The sequence below is a fragment of the Typopeltis vanoorti genome, chromosome 1, assembly GCF_054136105.1.
Source record: "Typopeltis vanoorti isolate ZY-2024b chromosome 1, IOZ_Tvanoo_1.0, whole genome shotgun sequence".
NCBI classification, from domain to species: domain Eukaryota; kingdom Metazoa; phylum Arthropoda; class Arachnida; order Uropygi; family Thelyphonidae; genus Typopeltis; species Typopeltis vanoorti.
The window spans coordinates 139232567-139252990 of record NC_143549.1 but is presented as its reverse complement, the minus strand read 5'-3'; the positions used below and the strand labels follow the sequence as shown (position 1 = coordinate 139252990).

Below are 20424 nucleotides of genomic sequence, written 5' to 3'. Positions count from 1 at the left end.
ATGGGAGGCAGTTAAGAAGTGTTTGCAGGAGGCAATGGCTGAGTCTATACCTAGAGTCCGAATAATAAATCAAGTAAGGGTTAAATGGTTGAAAAACACCATTAAGTTTGAGCTGCAAAAAAAGAAACAACTGTGGGGGGAATTTAAGGAGAAAGGTGACTGGCAGGCACATGAACAGTATAAAGCGCAGGCCAGAAGGATAACGAGTGTGGTAAGAAAAGCAAAAGCTGATTATGAAAGAACATTAGCCATGCAGGCTAAAGAGAATCCCAAACAGTTTTTTCGATATGTTGCAAGTAAAAGAAAAAATGTATATGGCAAAATGATTTTAAAGAATTCCGATGGTAGGGAGGTAACCGAATCGGTTGATATAGTTGAATTACTGAGCGAGCACTTTGCAAGAGTATATCATCCAGGTAGTGACATTGCAGGAATAAAGCTTATACGGGAATTGTGGTGAATGAAGTGGAGGTGAATAGTCTATTACAAAACCCCAATGTCAATACATCTGTGGGATTGGATGGTTTACTAGCTCGATTAAACCATCCAATCTAAAGGGCACTGACAAATCTAAAGAATTGTCAGTGCCCTTGACCATTTTGTTTAATTTGAGTCTCGGGTCTGGGTTAGTCCTGAGGGGGTGGAAAGAGGGGAAAATAGTGCCACTGCATAAAGGAGGTTCCAAGACTGCTGTTGTAAATTACCAACCGATCAGCATATCAGAAATCGTTGTCAAGGTCTTGGAAAAAATAGTCAAGAGAAAAATACAGGATTGGATACATGAAAATGGGATACTGTATGGGGGATAGCATGGTTTTGTGAAGGGTAGATCATGCCTCAGTAACTTGCTCACGTTTTATAACACAGTGACGGCTGAACTGGATAAGGGTAATGGGTTTACAGTGATTCTACTGGACCTTGCTAAGGCCTTTGACAGGATACCACATGGTATTCTAATCAGTAAATTGCAGCATATGGGAATGGATATAGGGTTGGTGAGATGGGTAGGAGGGTGGTTGACGGAGAGATATCAGAGAATAGTTTATTCAAGAGTAGAGTCACACCACTAGTCACAGGCAAAAGACGGCCTGTGACTAGTGGTGTGCCGCAGGGTTCTGTTCTTGGACCACTACTTTTCAAATTGTTCATTAACGATATAGTAAAGGATCTGAGAGGAAGTGTTCATTTGTTTGCTGATGATGCAAAGTTGGGTAGAGCAATAGTGAGTGCACAGGATGTCAAAATTTTGCAAGATGATTTGGCTAGATTGGAGGACTGGGCTAAGGAGAATGGATGTCAATTTAATGTGGAAAAGTGTAAGGTTATGCATTTTGGAGTGAAAAGATTAGCAGCAGTATATCACATTGGTGGAACTGTACTACTCCAGGAGATTGACTAGGCCATGGATTTGGGAGTCTTGGTGGATAGGCAGTTGAAGTTTATGGGCACATCGCAAAGGTGGCTAAATCAACTCATCAAATCACTTGGTTGGTGAATGATACTTTAACAAGCAGAGACAATCAGGTTATTTTTCCTCTGTATCGAGCCTTGATAAGACCTCATCTAGGCTACTGTGCCCAGATTTGGGTGCCAGGGTGTTTCTTCTTGATGGGGAGGAGGAGAGGATCCAGAGATGAGTGACCAAGATGATAGCAGGTGTATGAAATGAACCTTATGAGAACAGGTTGAAGATTTGTGGGTTGCAGAAATTGTTTGATAGGCTGAAAAGGGGTGATATGATTGAGACATTCAAATTACTGAAGGTTTTCTATAAGATTAATTCAGAAGATATTTTTGAGAATAGGACTGGTGGTGGGAGGATTAGGGGGCCATACATGGAAGCTGGGCAAAAGTGCGGTTAGCAAGGGTGTTAGAGCTAGGTTTTTTACTTGGAGAGTGGTGAATGAGTGGAATAAACTGTCAGTCTGTTGTGGGTGCCATGACTGTGAATGAGTTCAAGGCAAGGTATGATGGATACTGTGTGAATGTCGAATAGTTGTTCTTGACATAATGTTAGGTCCTCCTCTCAACTAATAAAAGACATTATTATTACGGGCAACTCCAAGGAGTCCTTAGACTCCTTGGAGTTGCCCGTAATAATAATGTCTTTTTCCATATGCCACTCATACATTGAGAGGTCACTTTGTCCCAAGCCACAGCAATATTTTTAATAGCATGATAATTATTGAATGCTTTCCAGAATTGCACAAGAGTCTGGTCATCTCCTTCAGTGGCAGAAATGGCTTGTGAAAAAGTTCTCAGTAGATAATAAGCCTTAAACACTGCAAGAACTCCTTGATCCATTGGTTGAATAAATGAAGTAATGTTTGGAGGGAGAAACATGACTTGAACTTGGTGAAGATCACCGATATAAGATGGATGACCTGGAGCAACATCTAGAATTAATAAAATTTGAAATTCTACATTTTCTTTCACACAATAGCTCTCCATTTCACTTATATAACAGTTGATCAAGGCATCTGCAAACAGTTTTTGAGTCATCCAAGACTTCTTATTGCTCCAATAACGAACTGGAAGAGTATGCTTCCTAATGTTTTTGAAGGCTTGTGGATTCTCGCTGTGCCATATCACAAATGGTTTCAGTTTATATCCAGCCACATTACCCCCTAACAGAATCATAATACAGTCTTTAAGAGCTTTGAAATCAGTAATAGATTTTAGCTTTTTGTGGATGAATGTCTGCTTGGGCATTTTTTCTGAAACAAAGAGGTCTCATCCATGTTAAATATTGCTGTGGCAAATAATTTTCCTCTGTAATAATTTTATCTAATTTCTTGCCAAACTTCTTGTCAGCCTTCTCATCGACACTTGCAGATTCACCATACATTTTCACATTATGCAGCGCAAAATGCTGCTTGAATCTCATGAACCAACCAGAAGAAGCATTGAATTTGTAGTCGTAATTGGGTCCTGCTTTTTCCTTCAACATGTTGAAGAGACTTAGTGCCTTAGCGGTTACGGTCATAGTGGTAAGGGGTATGCGCTTTTGGTTCAGAGCCTCTATCCATGATACAAGGAGCTTCTCCATACCACTGATAGGAACCTTGTCAATGCTTCATCACTATCGTCGATTTAAGGGAAGCAGATCCTTTCACAGCCTCAACGATTTTATTCTTATTTTTCAAAATGGTCATCACTGTACAATGAGACCATATGAAGTCATGTGCGATCACATTGACGGGCTTACCAGCTTCATGTTGCTTTGTAACTTGCAACTTTGTTTCAAGATCAGTTGCTTGCCTCTTTTTTCTGTGATTCTTCACTAGCTTTTTTGATTGGGCATGTAGGGGTCATGTTGCATAAAATGTTGCGAAATATTTAACGATAAATACATAATAGCCTATTTCCCAAACACACAACAGAGGAACTGTTGAAGACACGTGTCGACTGCTGAGGGAGGTTGCTGCTGAATGTGTTGTTGCTACTGCGCATGATGCATTGTTGCTAAATAGATCCCTTTTTACTCATGTTGGAGGTTTAATGGAATATTATCAGCTCTGAGAAAGGATTAAAACTAATTTTAATACTTCCAGTATTTCATCTCCATCACAGAGACATCTTCTGGGATTACAAAAAACTTTTTGTAACAACACACACACACACACACAAATACAATACAACAGTGAGTGAAACTAAAGTCCTATCTAGGTGGTGTGCCATGTCATTGCCATCCTAAAGTTGGGAAAATGATCCAAAATGGACAAGCAGTTACTGTCGTAATTGCTTTGACCAGCTGTATTTATATTAGATCTTGGAAAAAATGATTAATGCCCAATTTCTGTGGTATCTAGAAAGCAATGATTTTTTTTTTTCAACATAAAATGTATCTTTCATAGACACCAGTCATTGTTTACTATTCATTCTCCAATTTTTTATTTATTTTTTTATTATTATTCTGTCTGTTTTATATAATTTTTCGCATATTGCTTGTAACTGTTTGTAAAAGTCATCATATTTAGTGTTGTACCTACCACTTGGTATTTAGAAATATCTGTCAGAGATGCATTTCTGATTTTTTAAAAATAATCCCCTCTAGCCATAATCTTCCAAGTTTGAGTGGGAAGCATACTGCCAAGAGAAGGGTATTCTTCAAAGCTGTTTTGTAAATGTACTTTTTACTTTCTACTATCTAAATAAACTCAAACTTAAAATGAACAGCTTGCTTTTATTGTAAGGATTGTTCTTTATGCTCGTGCCTTTACAATTTTCTATCATTCGTATAAATGTTCATTGAAAGGCAGTTTCAGTGAACATTCATATATCTTCAAAGGCTCTTCATATATCTTCAGGTTATCAGCAAAAAAAGTGTCTGTGTACACTTTTGCTGGAAACACAATCTACATCCAGAGTTAAGAATAGGGCAAACTATTATTCCAGTAGCAATACAAGCCACTTTCCTAGGGCTCATTTTTGCCAAAAAGCTTGCAAAAACCTTCTACACATTTATCAACTTAGAGAAAAGTGCAAGACATTATTGAATATCCTCCATAATCATGTATAGAATAGTGTGAAGCGATTTTCCTTGCACTCATTTACTAACAGCTTTATTGCATATCATAGTCTGTGCTTCTTGATAATGGATAGGATCCAGATGATCTGTAATTGATTCCACTAGAATGCAGTAATCCTACTGCTGAACTGCATGCCACCAACTTTTCATGGTTGGATCCCATCTATCATCAAGGAATAGAAGTAATTATTTATACATTCCAAACACCACCCATTCACAGCCTTTATGTAGAAGCAGATGAACCTGTTCTCTTGCTTTCATAAAAGCAGTTGTCACTTATCTTTGCTCTCAAAATGAAACTTTTGCCTGACAGTCTGGCATATGGACTAGATTTTCGGATGTTGGAAAGTTCCATATGATAATCAGATCACTATTTAACCCTTTTGGTGTATATATGAAAGAGATTATACTGAAAATGGCAGTCTTCCCCCATTGAATGTTTGTAGTCTACTGTACTGCCTCTCACTATGCCAGCTAAGTTGCTTACTACTCCATCAGGTACAGGAGTGTTTAACTGTTTAGAGAAAAGTGCAAGAGTAGTTTATAAATTGGTTAAGAAATCAGAGTATACTGACAGTTCAAGATCTGAGTCTTCTGTTGGATGCTGTTGTTTCTCCTGACCACATTGTTCTAGAGTTGATTCCACTTGAATGAAGTAATCATACTGCAGAGTTGCATGCCATAAATCTTATAGTTTCAAATATAAAAGAAACCTCTACCAGAATCGTATGATTTACACAGGTTGAATTCTTTACAGACTATATGTCCTTGTGTACAGTTCACATCCAGTATGTGGATGTAGATTGCATAATGTTCTACAATTATTGTATCAAATAAAGGCTCTTAATTTATTGTCCACTTGTGCTGGAAAAAAAAAAAGTGTTGGAGAAAAGAATAAAGCTAATAATAATGGTAAGTACCTGCTGGATTTCTGTTCATGACATTGACTAGTTATTAGTAACTTCCAACATAAAAATGTACAAAAAGTCACACGGAGAGAGGATGCAAGAAATAAGAAAAGTTTCATTGACTATATCGTGGTGGATAGCAGTGTTTTCCCATTGGTTCAGTACACAGGACTATACAGAGGCTTTGAAATAGTAAGTGATTACCATTTAGTTTCAAGCAAGATATTTGATATAATTGAATATCATATCAAAAAAGGAGTCTGTAATCAAGTTTTAAAAATAATCAAAATTGAGCAGCTTTCAGAAGTAAACTGTAGACTCGAATACAGAAATATTATTCTGAAAAAAAAAAAAAAATGATGAAAACAAGAACCAAACCTTAAAGATTCATTGGCAAACCCTGAAGAGAACATTCATTGATTTAGCCAGAGAGGTAAGTGGTGAGGTCTGTAAGAATAGAAAAATCAGAACTCCATGGTGGACTCAGGAAGTCAAGGAAAAGAAGAAAGCATATTGAAAGCTCCTGACAAGTAAATCAGCTTGTACTATTGCAGAATACAGAGAAAAATGTAAGAAAGCAGAGCACTGTGTAAAACTGTCTCAACAAAAGTAATGGGAAGATTTTGACAAGAACTTAGAAAATAAATGTCATTAAGGTGGTAAAGTATTTTGAAGACTATTGAAAAAAAAAAAGTACAAATGAAGGAAGAGTACTGTAAAAGGAATCAAAGATGATAAAGATGATGTGTAAACTGATGATAAACATATTTTAGATGTCTGGAGTAATTTGAAAGACTGCTAAATGAAACAAGCAGTGCCAGCAGAGTGGTAGAAAGAACTAAACAGAAATGCAGAGGAATTTATATCCATACTTGAAGTAGAAAAGCAAAAAAAGAAATGTAGAAAGGCAGCTGGAATAGATGATATTCAGCCAAAAATGCTCAAATATGGAGGATATAAAAGATCTTACAGTAGCTGCACTGTATAATTCAGGCTTGGTCATAGGGTCGAATTTTGGTAATTGGAGTGGAGCTCTCATAGTACCCATCTATAAAAAGGGAAATAAAACTGAATGTGAGAATTAGAGGTATTTCACTGTTGAGTGATCCTGGTATGTTTTATGCAAATATGCTTGAGAAATGACTAAGAAAAATTTGGAAGAGAAGCTTGGAGAAGAACAAGTTGGGCCATATAGAGGTTGTCAGTATCTTATTTTCACTTTGATCCTGATTTGATACAAATATTGGAGAAAGTATGGAAATATTACAAGGATTTGTATGTATGTTTTGTAGATCTGAAGATCTTTGTAGATCTTTTTTCATGGCATGTAGTCATAGGACTACATGCCATGAAAAAAGCTGTTAAGAACATTACATTTATATGGAGCAAATTATCTAACAATACTTTGTATAATTGAATTGTATGTCAATAGTTAAAATTGAAAGAGGTACAAGGAGATTGTTTGATGTTAAATCAGGTGTGACAAGTGTGTACATTATTTCAACTGTTAGTCATCATCTATATTATTACATGACACCTCCAGGAAGTCTAGTGACCCATCGAGGGAGGTCACCTACTCTACAACTGTCTACACCAGTTAATTCACCAACTACAACGAACCGCAACTACAGTCATCATCTACACCAATGCCATCTACCGCCCACCACCACCACCATTAGTATTTTCACAGATAATTCCAAACATCCATACCCACAGCGGGATTCGAACCCGCAGCCTTTTGGCTGGAGAGCAGATACGCTAACCACTCGGTCAACCAGGCCGACATATTATTATTATTAAGAGAGACCTCCAGGGAGTCAGAGACTCATCGAGGGAGGCCATATACTACACACACACCAGCTGTCATACTTATTCTTGAATTCATTCACACTGCTTGCATTCACAACATCCAAAGGCAATCCATTCCAATCATACACACCCTCTAAGAAAAAAATCTAACCCTCACACCCTTCTTGGCGGCCTTCATTCTCAGCTTCCAAGGATGCCCTCTCGTCCTTTCCGCACCTTCCATAAATTGAAAAATTCCATCCTCTTTCTCCTGTTTGCTAGTGTCTGTAGTTTACAAATTCTCAATCTGTCTTCATAGTCAATATTCCACAATCCTGATATCGTTTCTAATACTCTCCTTTGTACTCTCTCCAATATATCAAAACCACAACGGAAACCAGGAGACTAGACCTGCTTTGTAAAGAGGCAAAATAACATCCTTATCTTTACATGTGAATGTTCGTTTCATCATTGCAGTTATCTTTTGAGTCGTATTTGTAATCTTTGCCACATGATCCCTGAACCTCAACTTCCTATCTATTAACACTCCAAGATCCCTAGCCTCGTCAGTTTCTTCTAGCCTAATCCCAGCAATATAATATGACATTGGATATCTAATCTACTGAAGTGAATGACTTTACATTTACTCACACTGAACTGATTATTTTCACAGATAATTCCAGACATCCATGCCCACAGTGGGATTCGAACCCGCAGCCTTTTGGCTGGAGAGCAGATACGCTAACCACTCGGTCGACCAGGCCGGCATATTATTATTATTAATAATATGCCAGCCTGGTTTCCCATGTCCACAATTCCAGCCTATTCAAATCATTCTGCAAGTACTGCATATCAGCAGCATTCTTGATTACCCTACCTATTTTTGCATCTTCAGTAAATAGATGTATGTCGCTTATCAAATCCTTAACAATATCATTAATGTACAGATTGAATAACAGTGGACCAAGCACTAATCCTTGTGGTACACCACTTGTTACCTTAAATCCCCCGTATGCCACTTTTTGATATCTATCAGTCAGCCATCCTCTTATCCATGCTAATATTGTATAACCCAAACTCATTTTCCCATGCTGTATTCTGTCAAAAGCCTTAGCATAATCCAAAAGTATAATAGTATATCCATTCCTCTTGTCTAGTTCAATGGTAACTTTGTTATAGAATGTGAGCAAGTCACTAAAACATGACCTTCCCTTAGTAAACCCATGTTATTCATTGCAAAGTAGAGATTCACTGTCAACCCATTTCTGAATGTGAGCCCTAACCAATTTTTCCAAAATCTTCACCACCACTCCTGAGATACTAATTGGTCAATAGTTGGATACATTGGTCTTTGCACCACCCTTGTGCAATGAAATTACCATACATTCCTTCCATTTCTGCAGAATCTTTCCTGTTCTGAGACTTGTACTTTGTTCAGTGTATTAAACAGCCTGGTCAAAGGAATCCAGTTCAGCTAAACACTCTTTTAGCACACGTGCTGATATTCCATCAGTCCTTATTGCTGAATTCTTATTCAGTTTGTGCAACAGCTCTAATATCTCAGCCTCACACACCTGCATTTCTTCATCTAGTGAAGAGGTAACAGTGAGCTCAATGTTGCATTCACCAGCTTGATAGCATTTTAACAAAATGGTCACTCATTAACTGAACAACCTCTTCTGCATCTGTAATCCTCACGCCATCTGGATTTATAAGAGTTATTCTTTCATATTCTTTCTTTCTTTTTCTCTCAGCATATCGATAGAATTCTTGTGGGTCTTTAGCATGCAGAGCCATTTTCTTTTCATACTCGGACTTTACTTTCCGTACAACGGTTGTGACTATTCTAGCCTGCTGCTTATAACAAAAGAATTAGCATTGCCCCTGAAGTTGTACAATCTAAGTCTCATCTCTGGCAGGGTTCCAAGAGAGTGGCAAGAAGGATCCACCTTTATGCAATTCCATTGCATAAAGATGGCTCCAAGACAGAGGTAGCAAACTACAGACTATTTAATATATTGTGAGTGGTTGTTCAAGTACTGGCAAAGTTTGTGAAGGGTAATAGTCGGCAGCATGGCTTTGTCAAGGGTAGGTCCTGTCTTAGTAACTCATGCAGATAAGTTACTAAGTGACAGTAGAAGTGGATAATGGTAATGGCTACACCATGATACTGCTCGACTTTGCCAAGGCATTTGACAGAATATCACATGGAAAACTATTACAAGAGCTGGTGAGGATGGAGGAGGGGGGGGGGATGGCTGATGGACAGATACCAGAGAGTAGTATATGGTGGAGTGCAGTCTAGGAGAATGATGGTGACTAGTAGAGTACCTCAGGGTTCTGTACTACAGCCACCATGCTTTAATTTGTATATCAATGACAGAAAAAGATTTAAGAGGGGATAGTCAGTTGTTTGCTGATAATGCAAGGCTGGGGACAGCAATAGTTGATAAAAGTGATGTAGATATCTAGCAGGATGATTTACATAAATTCTTATAGATATTATTTCTGGAAAATTTTCCATGCTACTCCTCTAAATTAATATTAATTCTTATGGCTATTTTTCCTATTTTACTTTATTAGTATCCCTTTTATAATGTAATTAGCTTTTCACTCAGTTTTTTTAGGGCATTATTGATATTTTAATGACATAGATACATGAAAAATATAAGGAAGGAATAATTTTGGACATACCATTGTAGGATGTTCTTGGTTGTCTTCTTTTGGAGCAGCATCAGGTGTATAGTGATAAGTATTTGTATACCACTGCTGAAGTATGAAAGAAAGGAATGGGGTTCAGAAATGTGGAGATAAAAAATGTGGGAGAATTGCAGATAAAATAAAGGTATGTGAATTTAAAACCTGAGTTTCCAAGGGTGTGAATTTTTTGGGAAGAAGGTGAAAGATAGAATATTTTTAGGGGAAAAGAGAAGGATAGAATATGATGAATAAGATTAGGGGTAGGAGTAACAGGGTGTGAACCATTTCAACTGAGTGTCATCTTTGGAGCTCACAGGAAAAGTCAAATAAGCAAAAATATTTAATTTATTAATAAATATATTGGCATTGTGGGCAAAGGATAATGATTGTCAATTTAATATTGCAAAATGTAAAGTTGTGCACTTTGGGTTGAAAAGGTTGCATATGGTGTATCATGATGATGGTATTGGTTTGCAGGAAATTGATGAGGCTAGGGACTCGGGGATAATGGTGGACAAAGACAAAGTTCAGAAGGCATATTGCAAAAGTTGGTAAAATAGCTTAACTAATTACTTGGATATTGAAAAACACGTTAATAAGTAAAGATAAGGAAGTCGTTATCCCCCTTTATAAGGCTATGATTTGACTACATCTTGGCTACTACTGCACACAGATTTGGTCACCTGGGTTTCTTTGGGGACCAGGAGGTGGGGGACCTAGCCTCATCAATTTCCTGCAAACCAATACCATCATCATGATACACCATATGCAACCTCTTCAACCCAAGGTGCATAACTTGACATTTTGCAATATTAAATTGACAATCATTATCTTTGCCCACAATGCCAGTATATTTATTAATAAATTAAATATTTTTGCTTATTGACTTTTCCTATGAGCTCTGAAGATGACACTCAGTTGAAAAGATTCAGAGACGAGTGACCAAGATGTTTGTGGAATACTCCTCATGAGGATAGGCTGAAGGTTTGTGGGTTTACAAAGTTTACTTGATAGGCAGAAAAGAGGGGACATGATAGAAACTTTTAAGATATTAAAGGGGTTTTATAAAATTGATTCAAAGTGAAATTTTTCAATATACTTCAAATAGTCAGAAAACTACAGGCCATCTGTGGAAGCTGTGTAAGAGTGTGATTAGTAGGGGTGCAGACCAGATTTTCTGTGTGGAGAGTGTTAAGTGAGTGGAATGGATTGCCAGAATTGGTTGGAGTTCTCTGACAGTGAATGGACTCAAGGAGAGGTATGATAAGATTTGTGTGTATGATGGTTGATTTGGGTCTCCCACAATGAGTCTCCAGACTCCATGGAGATGCCGTAAATAATAATGATTTAATGAAAGCAAAATTAATTGATCACTGGCAGAAATTACTGTAAATAAATTGCTTGACATTAAGCCTGAAATTAAACATTAATAATCCAGTTCACTGAAGAAAGAAGAGAGGAAGTTTTTGCTAGGCTCTGCATAGGTCACAGTCATCTTACACTTTCCTATTTACTAAGTGAAGATAATCCACCTGAGTTACCTCTTCTACCTCCACAGGTAGAAAAATCCCTCTACCTATTGAGGTAGAGGGATTTTTCTCCCAGAAACTCAGGGCTTTTTATCCCTCAGAACAAGCAAATCAGCCTGTGAACACAGATCTACAGTCAAAAAATACACACTTAGAAGTCCCTCATTGGAAGGTGCAACCTCAACTGGTCCTAAGGGAATGGATGAGGAAAATTAGGGAAGAACCCCAGAGAGCAACAACAACAATCCACCTGTGTGTGAACACTAATATATGTCTTAGTATATGTCATCTTCTGGGAGAGTGCCAGTTGTGCTTTCACTTAAAAAAGGAATACAGTTTTTACTGATTTTTCTGAGCCACATACACTGAGATATATCTTATCAGATTCAGACAAACTGCATAACGTGTTTAACTTTTTACAATGAATTAACTGTAAAAAGTTAAAAACATCTGATCATATTCTTTTATACTGGATGTATATATTGCATTGCCGAACCTTTTAAACTTTGTACTTGTATATATAAGATGTTACTTATTTAGCTATTTATTGTTCTGCCTTGTGTACTTGTAGCATGTTGTAATGGTTTTTAGTATTACTGTAGCTGTCCTTGCACCAATAAACTCCAAACCAACCAACCAACCAACCAGAAGACGCACTCAATACAAAGGCTAAAACATTGAGAACTAATTACAAATATTTGTATTACATGATGGTTTATCTTTTTAAAGTTTCTCACTCAATGCTACACACCATTTAACTATAAAAAGAACATAAAAAGTGGTATTATTTGATCTAATCATGTAAAATTTATTGTACTTTAAACTTATAATTTTATAGTGAAAAAGAGAGCCAAAAGGCTTCACTTCAGCAATGCAAAATTATTCAAATTAAGTGGATATTGAATCCAACATTATTTCATAGCCGAATATAGAGACTATAAAAGTTTCGGCGGATACAAGCATACGCTAACCTTTCATGACAGGGCAACTCGTAGTAAAGGTGGAGCAAGATCTGATCACTGTCCTTAGTATTTTCCCATAATGTAAAATACACATCTCCTAGGAGATGTATGATGTTATACATTATGGGGAGGGAGGTCACTACCCAGACCGGTTTCGACCTTTTTTGAGGTCTCGTCAGTGGGAGCTAGACCAAGAATACTCAGGATGAAGTAATGCAGAACTTGTACTTTACGATTTGAGTTGCTAAAATTTTTCAGTAATTTTTGGTGCCTTTTGTAATGTGACACCTTTTTTGTTCATGGATAATTTGAAGAATTTTATACTTTTTTTTTCTGTGTTGTCATGAACAGTTTACAAAAGAGTACTAGTAGTTATTTGATGCCTAACATGATTGTTAAGAAAATGTAGAATGGAGAGCAGGATGGAAAATTACAGTGCTCAAGTAAGTAGGCAGTCCAAAAAGATCAGCCTTGTTACTCTTAAAGAATTTACTCAGAGCATATCAACCCACTAAAAAAATTAATACAATATAAGTTGCCTCTTGTTAAGTATTTTTCTTTTAAGTGTTTTTAATGGCTACATTTTAATTTTAAAAAAGTTTTTATTATTTAATTAAAAAATATTTAATGGTATATATGCATACTGTATTTTGCTGATATATTTCTAAATCTTCTTTCAGGTTCATTGCCTGTACACATTTCAAAATGTATCACATTTCGCCTTCTGAATATGAAGAATTTGTTAACATTATTCGCAGTGCAAGAGCAGCTTTTCAGCTAACACCAGGAGGAATGGTTCAGTTTAATGAATTACTACAGAGTTTACGCCGTTCAAAGTCTTGCAAAAAAGAATTATGGCAACGTATAGCTAATGCTCTTGCAGCAGTACCTATTTGATGATAGGATACATAATAGGCTGAAGTAATATTATCATTTATTGAAATATCTAAAACGTGTTGGGTACATCGTGCTGTTAGTGACTAGATTATGCAGATGCATGCCCTGTGGGTAAGCAGAATCAGGTATAGCAGAATTACTAGACAGGCCATTGAAACCACACATTTGAAATCTGTGTGTGACTCAGAATGTTGATGCTATTAAATGACAGTCATCGTGTCAGAAGTTCTAGCACACATACCCCCTCCCCCTTCCATTGGTGTTTAAACTCACATTTGGAAGGTTCAATGCTCAATTTCACCCATGAGTGATGTGAAGTCTCTATTAGTTTAGCTTCACCTTAAGATGCCATTTTAACAAATTGTTTTTTTTTGTTTGTGTCATCACTACAAAGCTTAAAAGCTACAGCTGAAATATTGCCATATAATTCTTATCAGTTTAATAGCCAGTTTCAAGCTTCTGTGAAGTATTTGCTTTGAATGACTGTCTTGTTGACCACTGCAGGCTAAATTTAATGTTACTTCTGCATTATATGAATAAAGAGTGGAATTTGATAATCTGTTCCTCCTCCCCACCTCTTAATGGGACTAAAGTTATGGTAATAATTTATGTGTTTGTGGTGTTGCCGAAAACACCCTGCCTCATTGTTCTGCTTGTCTTGCCTTTTCCCAATATAAAATTTATATCTTCTCTAATTTATTTTTGAAAAAAAAAAAAAAAAAATTGTATCTAGCTGTAAGGTCCTGTTCATAGAATATGAACACAAAATTTTATATGACACACATGCATACATACATAAACATTACATCCACACTCACATTTGTAGCTTTCAGAAATTTGTAAACCATCCATTTCATCTGTTGTTCTCCCATTGACCCCCTGAAAACAGGCTCAGTGGTTTTTCATTCCACACATATGAACTGTACAAAATGCCATACAAGTTGTTTAAAAATCAACATACGATGTTTGTTAAGAGATCTGCCGTTCAAGAGTTTCTCTTAGTGGCTTACTGTTGAAACTTAATGTACTCAAACTGTAACTCAGTTTAGTGTGAAAAGATGAGAAAATGGATATTAGCTCCTGTTATTTCCCTATTCTGCCAACATTTGGGCTTTGTTAATGAATAGCAGTCAAATTGTTGATTTCACCCATGTTTGATAATCAACTACTTCCAGAGAAGTTAAAATTTCGTGACACACGTGTTGTTTATTGTTTCTTAGTGATCATTAAAATTTAAACGAGTTTTAGATTTGAACACCTTTTACCACTCGACTCTCATTCATAATGATGTCATCCTTACTATTAAGTGTTATTTGTATATTAGAAAATCTGTGCTAGAGAAGTGACATGGCGCTGAGAATAATTCCTCTGTGAGATATGTTATAGCTCAAAATAAGTGTTTATTCATCATAAATCATGAAATTAATGTGTGATTTTAATAAAAGTGTCTCTTTTGTAGTTATCAATTTCAGTACCTAAATTTAATGTTTTGAAAAATTATAAAAAGTACTGAATTGGTTTTGGAAAAGTGTTGAAATGCCTTGTAGTTTTTATACTATTTTTATAAAGATTATGTCAATAAAAATTAAATTCAGTGCATAATAGTTAGGATTTTGACAAGTTAATTTTACTAGTGTGATTGACTAAATGCACATTTCTTTGGTGTGTGTGTGTGTGTGTGTGTGTGTGTGTGTGCGTGCGCGCGCGGTGTACGTGCACACACATTGTTTTGCTAGATTTTTGTGAATGTAAAAATATAAGAAGCTGTTCAAATGTTTGTCATCACTGAAATATCAATTGTAAATACAATGTTAAAAAAACACCCATAATTGTTTTTGAAAATTTTTTTATTATTGTCTGTTGGGCATCATATTTTTTTTTAAAAAAAAAAAAAAGAAATTAAAAATAGTTTTATGATAAAACTGCTATATTGTTAACATACAAAATTTGTACATTTAACCTGATAGTGAATTTTATAGTTTTCAACTTGTATTTATATTAGTGTAATCCTCTAGCATCCCAGATATTTTTTTTTTTTTCATATTCCAAAACTATAAGTTCTTTAGAAGTGACAGTTAAAATTTATATTTGGTTCTGTATGAATGCAGTTTTATTAGAAAAATTTGATTTAAGCTCCAGTCATCAAGTATAATCCTATTCTAAAAGTTTAAAATTGCTAAATAAATAACTTTTTACTGTTTTGTTCTCTCCTGTAAGTCATGGTTTTTGAATTAATTACTATTATTATCAACAGTTGACAGAATAGGGCACATGAGCTAATTAACTATGTTTGTTGTTCAAGACATATTTGTCTTGCATGTTTCCACTACTTTCAGTGTCAGTTATTTATATTAGCTATTGTTGTTCAGAAGTGTTATTATTTGCAGATATTGTTTGAAATGTTTATTTTTGGCAAAGATTTTTACCTGACCAGTTGTGAGGTGATTGTGCCAGTGTATCTGTGATGTATCATTTTGACTTTGGAATAACTGTGTTTTTCATTTCATAATTTGCTGTCTTTTATTTCATCCAGAACAACACCTATTATGAGACATGGAATTAAATAAGGAAAAAGTTGATATCTAAAAAAATGGTCATTTCAAATCTGTTTTTGTTTTGATTACATGTAGTTAGCTTGCTCTTTCTTGGAGTAATATAGTTACATGAAAAACTATATCCTTGACTATAACTCTTTGCTAGTCTATAGTTTTATAGACTAATAAAGAGTGTACTGATTCCTAAATTATTCTATAGTACTTAATTAAAAAAAAAAATAGAGAAAATGGGGATTCAATAACAACTGATATAGTTCTATTATACATCTCAGCATACATTACTTCAAAACTGTTGAGATTTTTAGCATTTTAGTCAATTCACTCAATAACGTATATAAAATGTTTGGCTTGAGTTGACACTGCAGAACATCCACAAGGTGCTGAATAGGATTAAGAGTAATCTAGACTGCTGTGTGCAGAGATCCAGAGGCAGGTGACAAAATGATAACTGGCCTATAGAATTATGCATTAGAGAAGAAACCGAGGAATTGTGATCTTCAAAGTTTGAGGAATAGATTGATGAGAGGAGATATGATAGAATCATACATTTTAGTAAGGGATACTTATAGCATCATCTTAGAAACTGGCTAAGGGTGTGAGTGGTGAATGTACAGAATGGGCTGCCTAGATAGATGTTTTGAGTATATCTTCATTGAACGTGTTCAAAGAGGGGGTGTGATAGGTATTTAAATATTAGTGACCAAAATGGTCCTTCATTGATGAATCCTTAGAGGAGCGTGCATAATATATTAATGATGATAATAATGTGTTGAGGTGGTGTTCTAGATCTGCTGTCCATGTCAGATATGGACAGCATGGAAATAAGCCAATCTTCAGTACATTTCAAAAAAGAAATATAAAAGTCTGCCAACAAATTAGTGACCTAGAGAGGAATGAGGTGAATATAAATAGAGAAGATTATTTATTACCAGTCAACTTTTCAACATGCAGAGATCCATCTGTTAATTAACAATCAGCAGGTGGATCTCTGCATGTTGAAAAGTTGACTGGTAATAAATAATCTTCTCTATTTATATTCACCTCATTCCTCTCTAGGTCACTAATTTGTTGGCAGACTTTTATATTTCTTTTTTGAAATGTACTGAAGATTGGCTTATTTCCATGCTGTCAGGTAGATGTCAACTGAAAGAGTATATCAGCTATAAGATTGGTTTTGTTTCTGAAACACATTTGGATACTATTACCATCAAGACCCATATGCAACTTTCAAGCTATTCACAACTCTTCTGATGACATTCTAGTAAAAAATTAGAGTAGGCATACAGTGCATTGTGTCTTGTGTAGTAGGAAGTATTTTTCTCTGCATGAAAATTATTATGGAAATATCACATAAATACAAAGCTGATCAGGTAGTTAGCTTTTTTTCTTTAGGTGATTTGACAGTGATGCCATCTGAATTACTAAAGCTGATTTGTGTGTGTGAGAGGCTTATACAACCCAAGGTTGTATCTAATATCCGTGTGTTGAGGCTTAAGTGCTGCACAGAATACATGTTGGAGGTTTAATGGAATAATTATTAGCACTGAGAAAAGATTAAAAATAATTTTAATACTTCCAATATTTCATCTCAGTCACTGAGACATCCTCAGGGATTTTTGTAACAACACACACAAAAGCAATACAGTAGTGAGTGAAACTAAAGTCCTATCTAGGTGGTGTGCCCTCTATGGGCATTTGCAGGTGGCCTAGGATGTAAAGAGGGATCTCTAATAATTAATGTTTCCCAAATTTTAGAAAGTTTAATGCAACTGTATTTGTTTAAATTAGGTTGATTCTGAGTGCCAATGCAGATTCAAAAAACAGTCTTTCTCTTTTGAATTTACTATGGTGGAGCATGGTCGTTTTTTTCCAGGAAATCCTGTGGGTAATATCCAAAACATGGTCTGCAAGGCCAAATTGACTATAATCGTGATTGCAGATGTAAGATCTGTGTTCTTATTTTTAATCCTTTCTCGGTGCTGATAATTATTCCACTAAACCTCCAACGCCTTTGCAAGAAAGTTTTTTCTTTCATCTTCGTTGGAAGCTAAGGTTTTGCAGTTTTGCAACCATATGCCTGAGGAAGGAGTGTTCTAGGTTCAATTCCCGTCAACGACGTGAGGAGCTTAAGGATCTTCCTCAGCCATAGCCAAGTTAGCCAGTCTTGGGCGTGGACAGCAGGGCTTTTTCTGACAGTTTATCTGGGGTTTTTCATTCCGCAAGCAGGCAAACCAGTCCCTTGAACACACACACAGATTACAGTCACGAACACTACCCTTAGGGGGGTTGAAGCAAGGATTGACGAACCAGCCGCATTAATTTCATCGTGAACCCCCTCATTAGGGAACTCTACCCTTTTTAAAGGGATGGATGAGATCAGTCAAGGTTTTGATTATGAACAACAATTTTGAATTTGGCAGGAGACAAAGGCCTTTGTTCTAGCAACTTGCTGTTATTCAACAGGACAAGTAACAGAAAAGAGGGGAAATAGTAGTATGACCATGGAAAAAAGAGAATGAAGGTTTCCCAGGCTATCTAACTTGGTGCCATTTAAGCTACCCTTGAGACACAAAATTGAGAGTGACTAAATGAAGGAGGTTTTTCTGTAGGAATGAAGCATGTTTATGATCTAACATCTCTAAAAGTTGAACTTTATAATGTACAAGTGTTATTTGTCATTTTTGATCTCTGTAAAGAGATTGTTTATACTAAGTTAAGCAGTTACACAAGAGTTCATTCTGATTGGTGCAATGACTTTTAATTCTATTTCTTTTTAGAATCCAGAAATTATTGACTCAAGTACCAAAATAAAAAATTATATACATTTAATGAAACTAAAACATTATATACATTTTAAATAAAATTACATAACTACAAAAATAACTGGATCCAAGGTCTTCTAAAATGAATTTACACTTTAGATATCTCCTTATCTTAAAAGAATACAATCACTCACTCTCTCTATAACTGGTTTGTTGAATATATATTTCCCACATTAGTGTCTGTCACATATGTTAAAGCAGTAACCTCACTAAGATGATATATACCCTTGCAAAGTGATCACCCAATAGCTCAACTATTTTATCTGTTTCTGTCTCCTCTTACTTGCCACATAATGAGAGAACTCTTTGGGATTTCCATTGGCCTGCTTGGCTAGGTTCTTCTCATAATCTGATTTTGGCTTCCTTGCCATTCTGGTCACCTTTCTTGCCTGAGTGTTGTACTGTTCATGAGTTTGCTGGTCACCTTTCTCTTTATATACCCTCCACAGCATTTTCTTCTTATACAGGTCATGTTTAATGATATTACTCATTCATTTAACTCCTGTCTGATTAATCCTCCTTACCTTAGGTATACAATTTAATATTGCTTCCTGTAGATGACCCTTAACTATATCCCATACACTACTAACATCCTTATGCTGCAGTGTTTTATGCTATGGCACAGATTTAATCCAGCGTTAGTAAGATGGGCTGGGGACCCTAGCACACTTAACACCTCTGCACACTAAACTTGTTTGTGTGCAACAGCCTGTTGTCTATGGAGTCGAGTAGTGGGTTACGGTAGGGGAAGATATACTGAGGCATGACTCACTACCACTCATTATTAAAAAGTTATAGGTCAATTTAAAATCTTTGGGATCTGTGACACCCCATCTTACTAATGCCGAGTTAAGCTTCTTCCTAGCTTGTCATAATCACCTGCTTGTAGTTCCACATATACCCCTTCTTCACAGAATATTCCTCTCTGTCGATACAATCTCCCAAGTCAAGACCACATGGTCACTTTCACAAATTGGAGGCAATGTAGTTACATTGGCTATGGATAGCTCTTCTGATCGTACGTCCAGGTCCAATACTCTCCTTCCCCTAATCCCCTCCATCACATGCTGCCTTGAGCAATTATCTTTTAGCAGGTGTATCAATTCTGTTTCCTTTCTGAAATGTGATCTTTCTTCCTTCCAGTCTATATCTTCACAATTGAAGTCCCCCATAATAATCACTCAACCTGTACTCATTGTTATTAATTTGGCAATGCATGCCTTCCAGATGAACTTCCTAACCTAGAGCAACAACCAACTGTATATTTTGTCTTACTGGCCTTAATCTCACACCAGATTTCTTCAAATGAACAGCAATCCTCCTGTCTATCACCTATTCTTTTTGGCTGCAATTCATCTGCTATCATCAGCAGTACTTATCTGCCTTCCCCCCCATCCTATCTTCTCTGTCATAATATACTAACATACACAACATACATATTAATATAAACAATTGTAAACAGATTCATAATGATAAATTCTGATTATTTTTACACAGGTAACCCCTGATGTATGCAGATTCACTTTTATGCAGTTTTTCTTTTCTGCTGCTGTATACCTTCATTTTATTCCACTGTCTGTACATTGCTACACACTTGTACACATGTGCCATGTGTGTAGCACATCATCTCATATCTGATTTGAATCAGATATGAGATGATGTGCATTGAATTGCATACAATTCAATGCAAAGAAATTCATATCTCCCTACAAAAGACATTTGCAAACATCCA

General features: G+C 36.0%; 1 protein-coding gene across 1 annotated transcript in view; it reads left to right on the top strand.

Annotated features, from left to right (window-relative positions):
• Positions 1 to 14994, top strand: part of Dora (zinc finger SWIM domain-containing dorado) — a 495561-nt gene extending 480567 nt beyond the window's left edge. The window contains exon 24 of the mRNA XM_090399467.1: positions 13099 to 14994. Within this exon, the coding sequence (XP_090255593.1) occupies positions 13099 to 13315 (217 nt within the window). The 3' untranslated portion in view covers positions 13316 to 14994. The remainder of the gene's footprint in view (positions 1 to 13098) is intronic.
• The last annotated feature ends 5430 nt before the right edge of the window (positions 14995 to 20424 follow it).